The 12,436-nt window shown below is 56.7% G+C and overlaps 1 protein-coding gene across 5 annotated transcripts in view; it reads left to right on the top strand.

The window, feature by feature from the left end:
- The window catches only part of COL18A1 (collagen type XVIII alpha 1 chain), a 70,463-nt gene that overhangs the window by 29,576 nt on the left and 28,451 nt on the right, over positions 1-12,436 (top strand). Inside the window, exon 1 of one of the 5 annotated variants that reach the window (XM_068947703.1) lies at positions 8,236-8,995. The exons of 2 other annotated variants lie outside the window; for them this stretch is intronic. In XM_068947703.1, coding sequence (XP_068803804.1) covers positions 8,389-8,995 — 607 coding nt within the window. In that variant the 5' untranslated portion in view covers positions 8,236-8,388. Of the gene's footprint in view, positions 1-8,235; positions 8,996-9,060; positions 9,890-12,436 lie in introns of those variants that run through there. 2 more of the 5 variants (XM_068947705.1, XM_068947702.1) reach the window with 2 other exon arrangements.

Genomic DNA, 12,436 nt, shown 5'->3' with positions numbered 1-12,436 from the left:
TAACCCACTCCCCCATCTGAACGTAGCCCCCTGCTTCATTGGGCACCTTTCTCCCTGCTTTGGCTTGCTATGAGCCCACATCCCTGGGGGGTTGGCCTAGATAGGAGAGGTCCCTGGTGTAACCAAGTTGGGATGGGTCAAAATGCTGCAGAGATTTTGTTCACCCCCTCCAACACACACCCAGGTCAGGCAACACCAACTGAAGGGTCTAGTCCATAGGTGAAGGTTTGAGGTCTGCAAGAGCTCTTGGGATTCCCATCCTCCTTCTTAGTTGCCTGGTATAAAGCAATGCTGGATGCTCATGTGCCAAGTGACTCTGCAGTAGCAAGTCCTGGTATGGGAGGGGGGAAATGGAAGAGCACCTTTTAAATACATGTACCCCTCTAAGGGAGTATATTAAAAGAAGGCTATTAACCTTGCAAAACCAAAGGTTTGGAATTTGGACTTGTTAGGTACCAGTGTGCAGGGACTGGACTACCCTGTGGCCAAATCTCAGCAGCACTGCGTTACAGGAGCAGAACTGAATGGAGCCTGGCTTTACAAATCCTGTTGCATGAAAAGGAAGAGACAAAGGAAGGGGAAGAAAAAGACAGATTCTCTGGAGGAGGCAGACCACGTAGCACAGCAGGGCCCCAAAGTTTTACCGCCTTCTGCGATGCTCAGGCCCAGTGCGGGAAGCATCAGGCAGCCGGAGCATGGCTTTGGGGTGGCCATTTACAGCTCGCTGTGTGCTGCTGATGGTGCTGTGACTGCACAGAAAGAAGCTGTGGGTTAAAGGAGGTGCAGAGCTCTTGGGCTCATCTCTTTCAGGCATTTCCATCCGGCTGCTGGACGTGGCTTTGCTTGAGTCTGAAGCTCCCTCTGCTGTCTATGCCTCCTCCGTGCCTTCACGGTACTACTTTCCATTTTCCCATCCTCCTCCCTGGTCGCCTAGCATAAAGCAGTGCTGGATGCTCATGTGCAAAGTGACTCTGCAGGCCTCAGCTTGTTGTCAGCTCCCATCCTCTCCAAAATCGCCATCGGCGGCGGCTGTGTCGGCAGCCCTGGGTGGGATCGGGCCTGGACGCTGTGCCTCACTCCCTGGGTGCTCTCTGTCCCACATGGCTCTAGCCACGAGAGGGCACCCGCAGGCCCGCCAAAGCCATAGGTGCCTCCAGCTGGTTGGCACAGGGCCACGTCCGCTGGCTTGTGCCCTTACCTGGAGCTTGCAAAGCTGGGATTGCACTCGCCAGCTCTCTTGAACGCCCAGGGCTTCACGTGCAGGCTGCTGCCATCCAGGGTGGAAGCCGCACTTAGGATAGCCTGCAAAAATTGGGTCACTGGGATGATGCCAGCCAGCTTGGGCTGAGGAAGGGGCAGCTCCTGTTTCTATTCCCTCTGTGCCGTGGTATGATGCTGAAGTGGCCGCACAGCGTGTGTCGGCAGGCGAAGAAGTGCAGCCTGTTGTGCGGTGGTGCACAGCTGCATGAAGCAGCCCGCAGTGCTGTGCCGTAGTCTCATCCCCCCACCCCAGGCAAGACGAGAGCTTTGTGCAGAGCCACATCTCTTGGCAGGCTCGGCTCTGCCCCCAGGGATGACCTGCTCTCCCATCCCGTCCCAAAATGCCCTCTCCCCAGTGGAGAGTGCCCACGTCTCTCTCCAGCATGAGTTTGAAACGCAGCAAGCCGTGGGAGAGATGAACGAACCCCGTGTCCTGCAGAGCACTGGCACAGTCAAAACCAAATATTTTCTTGATCAGGCTTGTCCTCCACCACAAACACAAGCTCTTCCTGGTGCACCGGGGCGCACGTGGCTGGGTGGTTTGAAACCCACTCACTCGGCTCTGGGCCCGGGCGTTCCCCTTTAAAAGCAGTTATTCTTAAACTACTGATAGGAAGCTGCAGTTTTGAAACCAGTGGGACAAGCTCTTTCTTTTCTTTTTAGCTTTTCCTTCTTTGGAAGGATGAGGTTTTATTTTTTCCTCCACCATTTCCAAGTAGGGGCTGAGCTCTGGGAAGGAGTGCAGGCTCCTGATGCTGGAGCGCAGCCCTTTGTGGACGCCAGGGCATGGCAGGAGACTGGCTTGGGGGGGCGAGAGGGCTTGGAGCCCCTCTAAAACCCATTGCCTGGGTGCTGATGGTGCTGGCCATATCAGTGGACTTTCCACCACCACTTTCCTAAGCTGAATGTGAAGATTTCCTCATTCGTCACCTGCCTTGGCGTTCAAGGCTGACAGCTTTTGACCACGGAGAGAAGTTGGGGAGGGGTGGCAGGTTGTTCGCCATTTGCTGTGCTAAGAGGGGACATGTATCCTTCATGCCGGCTCCTGATGTCAAAGTCACAGGACACGTCGCTCGAGTAGGGTGCGGGGAGAAGGAGTCTGGGTTTATCTTTGGCCCTTCTCCGTTAGGGCCACTGCCCACCCTTGTCCGTCCGTCCTTGGTGAGCCCACGGGGATTTGGGCTCAGCATCTGGAAGTGGCTTTGCTGCCCAGCCTGCAGCCGCCGAGGGAGGTATGCGCCGCTTGGCGCTTGCAAATGCCGTTCCTGCAGAGCGCAGCAGGCTCTTGCAGCCTGCAAGGTCTGGGAAAAAACTAAATCCAGGGATAGCAGATCTGGTTAATCTCCCTTTTCCGGGGAAGTGTTGGGGGAAGGCTGACCCTCTCTCTGGGTTAAGCCGGCTGCTGGGAAGCGATGGGAAGATGGAGGCTGACTATTCAGGAGGGAATTGGGAACAGACTGAGGGTCTGGTTTGGCTTGTAAAAACGTATGAGGCTTTGAGAAACTTTCGGCAGGATCCCCTTGAGTGCACAGAGTACCTTTTCAGAGGTACTCGAACACAGGCTCTGTTTTAGGAGACTAAAACAAGGGGTTTCCCGGCTCCCACAGCGTGCTAGGTACAGCCCTGCACGCTGGCTGGTGCTTCTGTGGTTCCCCGTGTTCCGCAGGGCGAGGGTCCTCCGAAACGTTTCATCTGCTGGTCCTTCCCCTGTCCCTGCCTGGACACCCAATTAGCATCAGCGTCATCTAGCTAAGCGCACCAAGCCAGGAGGTGGCAGCGCCATGTGTGCCAGCGGTCACTGGGACGTCCTCTGAGCTGCTTGGCTCCCGTGGTTTGCTTGGCACCTCCAGGGCCCTTCTTTTCAGGCTCTTTGAACCCGGTTTGTGTGGCTGTCCTAGCTTGCTCTAAAGAGAAAGAAAAGAAAGAGAGAAGAAAAGAAGACGACAACAGCACGTGTCCTGAGGACAGTTTTTAAGCCTGGTGCGCGGTGCTGGCACGCTGTCTTTTGGAGCAGATTATCATGCTGTGCAAGGCATGCTGCCTGTCCTGGCTCCTTAAGGGAAATACTTTTAGTTTGGAACGTAGCATGCCTATATGTTAAACAGCCCAGTGAAGGTGCGTATCAGGGAGAGGAGGGATGCCTGGACTGCTCACCCTTGGAAGGGGGCTCTGATGCAGCCCCTCTTGCACGGCAGCCCCAAGCAATCACGGCTTGGCAACACGTGCTGCAGAAGCGGGGGATCTGTGGCGAGTTTGCCATCCGTCGTTTCAGCAGTCCTACCAACAGCGACCTCAGCAGCCCAGCCGGGGGGGCTTTGGCGACGTCCCTTGGAGATGTCCGAGCGTTGCCTTCTTACCCTGGGAGCCGCGGTGCTGGCAGCTGCCGGCGGTGCGGAGGTGTGCAGTGAAAGGAAGATCATTGACTTAATGAGGGCTGGTGGTGATGGGCCCAGTGCTGGAGGCCCCCTTCCTTCCGCTTCAGCTCCCGGCCCCCCGCGTGCGATGAGCTGCCTAATCCAAGCAGAAGAGAGAAGCTCTTTTTTTTTTTTTCCTGGCTCTGCGTTGTGTTTACATGTGCTCGGTGCGCCCCAGCCCGGTGCTGCCCCCCTGCCAGGCACCAAAATCCTCCCGGATGAGGTAAGGAGGCTTGCTGGGGCTTGTGGCACTCCCTCCTACCTGGCGCATCACCCGCCCGCGCCACCCTTGGGAATGGTCCGAGCGGCGTTTGCGGAGGCGGGTGGTGTCTCAACCCCGCCAGCCCGAGGATGCTCTCAGCCGCCGACCCTCACCAGGGTCGGGGTGGCACCACGCACGCGCTGCGGCATCCATTGGAGGGGCTGCACAGCTGCCTCCTTGCTCTGCTGGCGTGGCAGCCGGCCCTGCTCGCGTCCCTGCCCACCGGGGCCGGCGAGAGGGAGGCCGTGAGAAATGGCACCCGGGATCCTCCTGTCTGGGGCGGCGTGCCACGTTGCAAGCGGAGCGGCGTTCCTCAGCGGCACCCGCGCGCGCCTTCAATGGCCGCTTTGTGGCCAAAATGAATCCACCTATTGTCGTGGCAGCTTAAAGGGCTGCTTCTCTGCCTTGCTCGGCATGGGCGCTAGGGCTTTTCCTTCGTGCCTCCCCACCCCACCACCCGCCTCTGCGTTTGGCAGGGCTTGTCTCTGCCTCCGACAGCCGCCCACCCAGGGGCAGGGACAGAAATGCTGCTGAACATCGCTTTTCCAGCTATCCCATCTGCTGGCCTTTGGTGAGGCAGGAGAAAAGCAAGCAGCAGTCAGCGTTGCCTATCTCGGACACGTTGAGACGTGGTCACCCTTGTTTGCCCTCGCCTCTGTGCACCCCTTTGCATCCCAGCGCAGGGGCAGGAGGTCTCCTCATCCTCGCTGCAGCGCCTGCGGAGCTCAGCGGGTCACGCGCATGCCGCGGAGACATGTTCGAGAGCTCGGCCCCTCGACCTCGAGCTGGTTGCAATGCCTTGCTTTTTCTAAGGCTCTCTTCCAGCAACAGCTGGAGATTGCCTTTAACTTGCATGACTGGGCTCTGCAAAACCACCCAGCTGCGAGGGGAGGAAAACGCCTCAAGCAGCTCAGCGTATTCGGGGCGGCAGCGGTCGCGGGTCGCCCTGACTCACCAGCATGAGGAATTGATTTGGGCTCTGTCCAGGGAAAAGCTTCGCTGTCTGTCTGTCCGGATGGCCCAGGAACAAGACCGTCAAATGCTGTCCCCCGTGCTCCCGCTCTGCCTCCCCGGCCCATATTTGGTCAGTGCTGGACCAAACTCGCTCGGTTTCTAGCCAAAGCGCTGTTTGCCGAGGTCACTTTGAGCAGGTTTCATGATAACTCCCAGCTCTTTTGGCCAGTGAGATTAATCTCAGGTTGCCTGGGGGAAAAGGGGAAACTGCTCTTTTTGCAGCGCCACTTTGGGTGAAGGATTTTTTTTCAGTCTTCCCTCCCGCTCCCCTTACATGAAATAATAGATCAGCTGCGAGGAGAAATCGTCCGGAATACGTCTTTAAGCAGATGGGAAACGCCTTAAAGACCTGATTTGCCGCCTTTGGTGGGGGAAGGCACCGGGGTCTGTTGCTGGAGGGCTGCTTGGCCACTCCAGCAGGGATGGGGTTACTGGGGCAGAGGCATGTGGGTTTGTCCCGGGACCGGCTTACGCCTGGAGGAGCAGCCTTGGAAAGCAGAGCAGGGCGCAGCGGGGTCCTGTTCGAACTTGAGGAGGCAGGTTGACAAAGGCAACGTGTGGCGCTCGGCTCCGGCAGCGCCCCTGGTGCCAGCACATACGCTGTTGCAGCTCCCGCGGGGTGAAGCCCCTCGGGAGGGCGGCCGGCCTTGGCAGGCCATCGGAAAGGAAACCGCTGCATCCTCGGCAAGCGAATAGCTGGGGTGCTTGTTCCTGGATGGTGTTGCTTCGCTTTGGAGCTATTTTAAAGGCTGAAGAGAGAGTTTTTTTTTTCCTTTGGGTCTTCAGGACCTGAAATGAGCTTCAGGCCTTGGACTGCTTTCTCAACACTTGCAAAGTGTGCTCTGGAGAGGGAAGGCAGCGAATATGGAAACTTTGACATAAAGACAAAAATGCGTCCCGTATTAGATTAGTCGTCGGCTGTTTCATGGTTGGGGAGGTCTGTTCCACAAAATGCTCTTGTAATAACATCAGTTTTGGGGCAAATAGACTAACACAGCATCATTACCATGTCAACTAGTATGTTAGTCCAAAAACTCACCCGTATCACATTTAAAAAAAAAAGAGCGTGGAAAACATTATATGTAGCTAAAAGGTATTTTAATTGCCGTTTTCACTCTTCTTCTGAGTATTTCTTGACTCTTGTCAAACGGTTGCTTTAAATGCTAGTGAGCTGCTTTGTACTTTGTATTTCTGTTCTTTAAAATCAGAGAAGAGGGAGGGTAAAATCCCCTCCTGCAATATGCTGGCAGTGGAAATGTGGAGTCGGGGGTGGAGGGGGTCTACTTGAGACCATGGCGTTCCCAACCGTGCAGCTTCTGGGGTGGGGGAAGCCTGAGATGGCAGCTTCTCCTGTGATTTGCCATCTCCGGAGTACGTCTTTGATCTTTAATGTGCTGTTTGGAGAGTGACTGGGCTACACGTGTGAATTGTCCGGGCAGGTAAGCTGTAGCTGAACCCATCACAGATGTGCATGTGTGCCAAGTGACTCAGGCGGGATCCTGGGGATGGGGTGGCTGAGGCCATGGCATGTTTCGCCATGCCGGAGCAGCTGGGACGCTGCATCAAGGCTTGCAACGGGTTTGTCATTGCCAAAGTGCGCTCTGGAGCATGGCCCCAAGACTGTTTGCGGGAGAGTGGAGTGCTGGGGATGGGAGGGGAAATCTTAAGGTTGGGGAAATGGGCCTGATAACAGGATTTTTGGCTATTTTTAACCAGGAATGAAGAGCAAGTGACTTTGCTTTTGGCATGCGCCAGCTGGCTAATTATGGGAACAAGTCAGAAAAGCCTGTAGCCTTCCTTATTTAAGTTGATTCCTTCCCCCTTTCTTTTGAGCAGGGCTCCGATCTCAGTGCTGTGGCATTTGAAGAGGGCTCTGAGCAGACAAATCCCCACACTCGGTCCAGGGGGAGACATTCCCCTCGGCCAGATCTGTCCCCCTGGGAGGCTCGGGGCTAGTGCTGGAGGAGCCTCGAGTCACCGCGTGTCGCCGGAGTGGCTCAGCCCCGCATTGCTCCCGCAGAGCTGGCAGCTCTGCCAACAGAGCAGCGTGCTTGGTGCCTTTCCTCTCAGTGGAAAAAAACCAACGCCAAGCTTCTCAGTGGAGATTTTCATAGTTGGCTTCAGTTAAATCCAGTTGTCTTTGAGTGCTAAAGGGTAAAATGCTCAGAAGCCCTGGCTTCGAAACAAAGCTGGTGCGTGATGCGAGCCAGGGAGGCTCACCTGCGCTCCCTGGTCGCTCGCTGTCATTTAATAACATCTGGGCGACCCTGGACATGTAACCAAGCCAGGAAAGCATCTCAAAAGCGCTTGTTGCTCTTGAGACTTGCTGTTTTTCCAGATAGCAGAAATCTTGGAAGTGTTTTCTGGAATTTTTCTCTTCTCTTAATTCTACTCTGAAGTTATAGCCCGTGTGGGTTAGCCTAGAGCTTGGGAGCAGTGCTGCCAGCAGGTGAAACCAGCAGACTGAGGATCTTCCCAGCGGGCTATGGGAGAAATCATTCTGGAGCCACAAAGGCCTGACGAAACCTTTGGGGAAAAGGGCGCCAGAGCCAAGTACTGACCTGCTGTCCCAGCTGCCAGTGGCTGTGCAGGGAGGTCATGCCGGAGCCCAGGCAGGCTGACAGCATAACTTGCTGCAGCCAGGTCTCCCAAGAAAAATCCCATGGCGCAAGATTTTGGAGGGGAAGCCAGAGCGTTGGCTGCAAGAGGGCCTCCTGGCAGGGCTCCTCCTGGAGCGGGGATGTCAGATGAGGACAGGGTCCAGCAGCGAGCCGCAGCTGGAGACTCCTTTGCCATCTGGGAAACTGGGCCTGACCTCCTAGAAAGGCAGGACTGTGCAGCGCAGGGGAGCAGCCATGCCCACTGCAGCCTTGGTTTCTGCAGGCTGCCCCAAGCTGGGCAATGCGTTGGAAACCATGTCCACAAGCAGCGTGTGACCCCTTGCGTACATGAGACGGCTTTCAATGTCAGTAGTTTAACTGGAGCTGTGAGGGGGTGAAAGAGGTTTCCGGGATGTTTTGGGTAGGAAGGAGTTAAAAACTGGAAGCAGCATCTGGCTGGTGCAGAGCAGGGTGCAGGCAAGGAGGCTAGCGCGCTGGCTGGCTTGGCTGGGAGATGTCTCTCAGGGGGCTCAGGTGGGTCCCTGCCCTAGACCCCCTGTCGCCTGGGTGGGTTGTGCCTGGTGCGAGGGGTGTTGAACGAGGGAGGCCAGCGGTTGGGAGAGGAGGGCTTGACTCAGCCAGCCCAGCGGAGCCACTCCTCCCGTCTGCTCCTGTGTGAAGGACTATGCACAGAGAGCTGGGGAGGGAGGAGAGACCGATGTGAGCGCTCCGGGCGTCCGTCTAGTGCAAAACTTCTGATTTCCCCTTCCTTTTTTTTTTCCCTCGTCCCTTCTACTTTTCTTTCCAAAGCAACGGGGCTTGTTTTTCTTTCCTCCGAATGGCTCCAGCCCCGCGCTGCCTAGGCTTTTTGCTCTTTCTAGCTTGCTGCTGCTTCGCCAAAGCGCAGCTCCTGAACTGGTTGTGGGGTGACTCAAAAGTCAGGGGCACGACCATAGCCCCCGAAGGGAGAACCGCTGCATCTAAGCTGGTGACAGAGCCGCTCACCTCTCCAGCAGCTCCCAGGTCGAGTGCGTCCCCGTGGACAGCGACGCAGGACGAGGAGGGGTCGGGGGACGTCGCCAGCCTGCCAAGCTGGGAGCCGGGTCCCAGTGCTGCAGTGCCCACAGGCAATGAGAGCATTACTAGTGCTGGCACGGAGCTCCCACACATGGCTGAAGGCACCCTCAGCAGGCTTGAGCGATGGGACAACGTCACGGGGACAACGGAGAGCACGGCGCAACCGCCAATGAGCATCGCTTTGACAGCCGTTCCTCCCAACGGAACGGCACCTGCCCGCAGCCCGGATGCGACCGGCAGCTCCGCTGAAGGCCCGCACCTCCTGGCGACAGGGGGACCCGAGGTGGTGCTCCCTGAGCCAACAGAGCCGCTTGGTGAACGGAAAGGGACTCAGGTGTCCTTGCAGAGGCCGGTGGCACCCCGTCCAGGTAGTGCTCCTTTCCCTTTCTCACCAGGTGACGGTGCCCGCGAGCAGGCGGTACCTCCCCAGGAGCCCTTCTCAGGAGAGGGTTTAGGAAGCGTTGCCAGCCCCAAAGCACAGCCGGCCCATGTAGCACCTTCCCGAAACAGAGATGGAGCATCAGCTACGTCACGTGCTGCAGACCACCCGGAGCTGTCCCCTCGCGCCAGCACGCGAGATGGGGGACCCTCTGCAGCCTTTGGGCTGCCCCATGCTGCTCTAAGTGCCACCCCGCCAGGTGACAGGAGCATGAAACGTAGCAGCAGCCAACTGTTGCAAGGCACTGGACGACCTGCTGGCCGCTGGGGGCTAGCGCTAGCTGGTGTAAACAGGAGCTGGAGCCCTTCTGCTCCTAACATGAATGCAACTAATGATGTGGACTTTCCTTCTGCCGATAACTCTGATCCTCTCGAGTTTGATTTACTAACCTCCACTATGCGACTTTATAGTAGTAACAGCGCAGGGTTTGCTTCCTTCTTTCCTGGACTGACGCCAGAGGCTGGTCGTTGCCTGCCCTTCCCAGCCCGCCTGCCCTACTGTACCACCTTGGGCACCAAACATTTCCGATTGCCGAATTATCTCAGCCACGGCAGCGAGGCAGAAATTTGGGCTGCTTTGCATGAGTGGGAGGGGCTGCTTAAATCGCGGTGTCACCGCTACTTGGAGTGGTTTCTCTGCTTGCTCCTGGTCCCTGGGTGTAACGCTTCTGTCCCCATAACCCCCCCGCCATGCCAGGGCTTCTGTGAGGCCGTGAGAGACCTGTGCTGGATGCACTTGGCCGCTGGGCACCTGCCTCTCCTGTGTGACTCTCTCCCTGCGGAGGACGAAGGGTATTCTTGTGTCTTTATTAATGTTTCTGCAGGTAATGTGGCTGGGTAATCTCTTTTTGTGTGTGTCTCCCCTCCCCAAACCCCACCAGGTAAGGTAGCTTTGGTTTTCAGGGTGTTTTGGGGGTATGTGTCCATTGTGCGCCCTTTCTTTTTATGGAGCCTACCCCTTTCTCAGGGTTCTGCTGTCCTGGGTACAGGTCTGAGCTCATGGCATGGCATGTTCCTGTCCATTTTAGACAGAGCTGTTCCCCCAAACAGACCTGGCTTCAGTGCCCGGCCAGAGCTGGGAGCCAATTTAGCCTCTCGCATCGGTCCTGCATCACCCAATTCCTCATCGCGGCCTTGGGATGCTGGAGGAAGCGTTGCGGTGGATGGTTTGGTGGGGAGGGGGGTCATCTCCCCACGGATGCAGCTTGGGGCTGGCTCCCTCCCGTTTCCTGCAGGCAGTGGCAGGGCAGATGCACAGCTATGGCTGTGTGGCAAGAGAGGGCAACTGTCACTAATTTGGGGGAAAATCACCCTGTGTTTTGGGGGACTACATTGCCTCCAGGTAGCTCTTACCAGTCGGAAGGCAACAAGGGATGCTTTTCCCTTGTCACTGTGAGAGGCTGCTGAGACCCCTGGCCAAAATCTCTTTCCATCCAGCCTCAGCTCTTTCATGTCACTGCTGCTGTTGGTTTTTGGCTCCCTCCACAAGGCTGAGCATCCCTCTCCTGTCCTTGGGCTGTTTCAGCTCCTGTGAAATTCAGTGGCCAGGTTAAGAGGCAACATCCCTGTGACCACAATGAGAAGCCCCTTGAGTGCAAGTGGCAGAATTGTGTCCGTGCCGGGGTCCGGGGTCAGTTTGCAGACACCATTGACTGTCACAGTGCTGTTCCTAAATGTGACTTGGGCTCTTGGCTATCCAGGGGTCCGAGGAGCAGGAGAGCAGTGGTTCGCAGTGTACCAAGTCTCCTGTTCTCCTGGGAGCAGGGCTTGATTTGCTCCAGTGAGCTCCTCCGTGGGCATGGGGTGCAGGCTGGGGGCAGCTCTTGCCTCTCCATGGCGGAGCTCTGGGGTCTCTCTCCTTGCTCCGGGAAGCACTGGGCTCTTCCCTTTGCCCACCTGACTGGATCATCATTTGGGGCTGGCTCGGTCTGACTGCAGAGCGGCCATGGCAGCAGGGATGCTCCAAGGTGACCTTCAGCAAGTGCTGAAGGAAGTGCCGGGGTGTTGCTCCCCTGCAGGCTGGGTTAGGGGCTGTGACCCTACTTGCACAAGCACATGCTTGCTCTTCCCTCCCCAAGCTGCCCAAGCACCTTTGCCTCGAGGTTAATTATTTACATGCGGCTAATGTTTGATTCCCTGTTTGGAAGGCAGGAGAGGCGTTTTGTGTCCAACTTTCGTTGTTGGGTGATTTTTGACCCTTGTATCGCTCAGACAAACTAAAATGTCCCTCTCGAAAGGGGAGAAAATAAAGACAGGGAAAGATAGACTGCGCATGTTCTTCAGAGCAATAGAAATGTATGTCTAGGTGTCAGAGCAGAAATGAAGTTTGTGAAGAAAGCAGGAGAAGGTGCTGGGGAAATAGGGGAGGAATGGCATCAGGGTGGTAGGTAGTACCTTCATGTTCCACCAAATGTGTCATTCTTCTTTCTCCCAGGACTTCTGTGTTAACACCCAACACACTGACTCCTGACTGGCATGGGGAATGGTATTCCAGCTGTTAGCGGTGCATAGCTGGACCAGCCGTCGTTTCCAGAGGTGCCTTGAACCTCCTTATTTAATGAATGTAGAGCATCTCTCTTGAAAGTTTTGGGGGGAGGCCTCCTGTTGCGCCCGACCTTGCTCTGCCGCTCTCCCTGTGCGTTTCTCCTTCCCGCTGTCCTATCGCCGATGTGCTGGGATGAGCTTCTGAATGAGGCTGTGTTCCCACGCCAGACCCCGGCCCCTTTGGGTGAAATCCTGGGGCTGCCAAGCCAGAAATGGCCTCGAGGCTGTCTTGAAAGACACCCGCTGCCTTCAGAGAGGTGATTAGCAGGGACCAGCAGACAAGGGATGCACACATGGATGGAGGATGGCTTCCCCGGGCTCTGACCCCTTTACCCTTGGTGTTAAAGCAGTACTGTTTGCTGGCTGCCCCTCGGGGTGATGAGGGGGTCGCAAAAATGATCGCCTTGAGGCTTGAGTTCCCAGACAGTCGGCAACAAAGAATCCAAGCGGCCCATCGAGGCTTGGCGGCTGTCAGCTGTCTCGAGGAAATGGTACTGGGTGGCGAATGAGGAGACTGTAGCGCACTCTCTATGTGGTGCTGGGGGATTCAGGGTGCGATGCTGGGCTGGAGTGGCTTGGGTTAAGAGGTGTCTGCTCCTGCTTGTGTGGGTCCCTCTGCAATCCCAGTGGGAGCTGATGTGTTTGGGGTGAAGACAAGAAGGATGCGGAGCAGCAAGACAGAGAGGCGGAGCATCTCTGGGGCCTGGCCAAGGTGTTACGCTCTCCGTGTCTGGCATACGAGGGGAGATCTCTGTCTTAGGTCGGTGCTTTCCAAGGTCTGGCGACTCGGAGCTGGGTACTCTCACTGGGGAGGGTGCGGTGAAGGC

This window comes from Struthio camelus, chromosome 6 (genome assembly GCF_040807025.1).
Source record: "Struthio camelus isolate bStrCam1 chromosome 6, bStrCam1.hap1, whole genome shotgun sequence".
NCBI classification, from domain to species: Eukaryota; Metazoa; Chordata; class Aves; order Struthioniformes; family Struthionidae; genus Struthio; species Struthio camelus.
The sequence above is the reverse complement of the archived record's forward strand: the minus strand, read 5'-3'. Positions and strand labels throughout refer to the sequence as shown.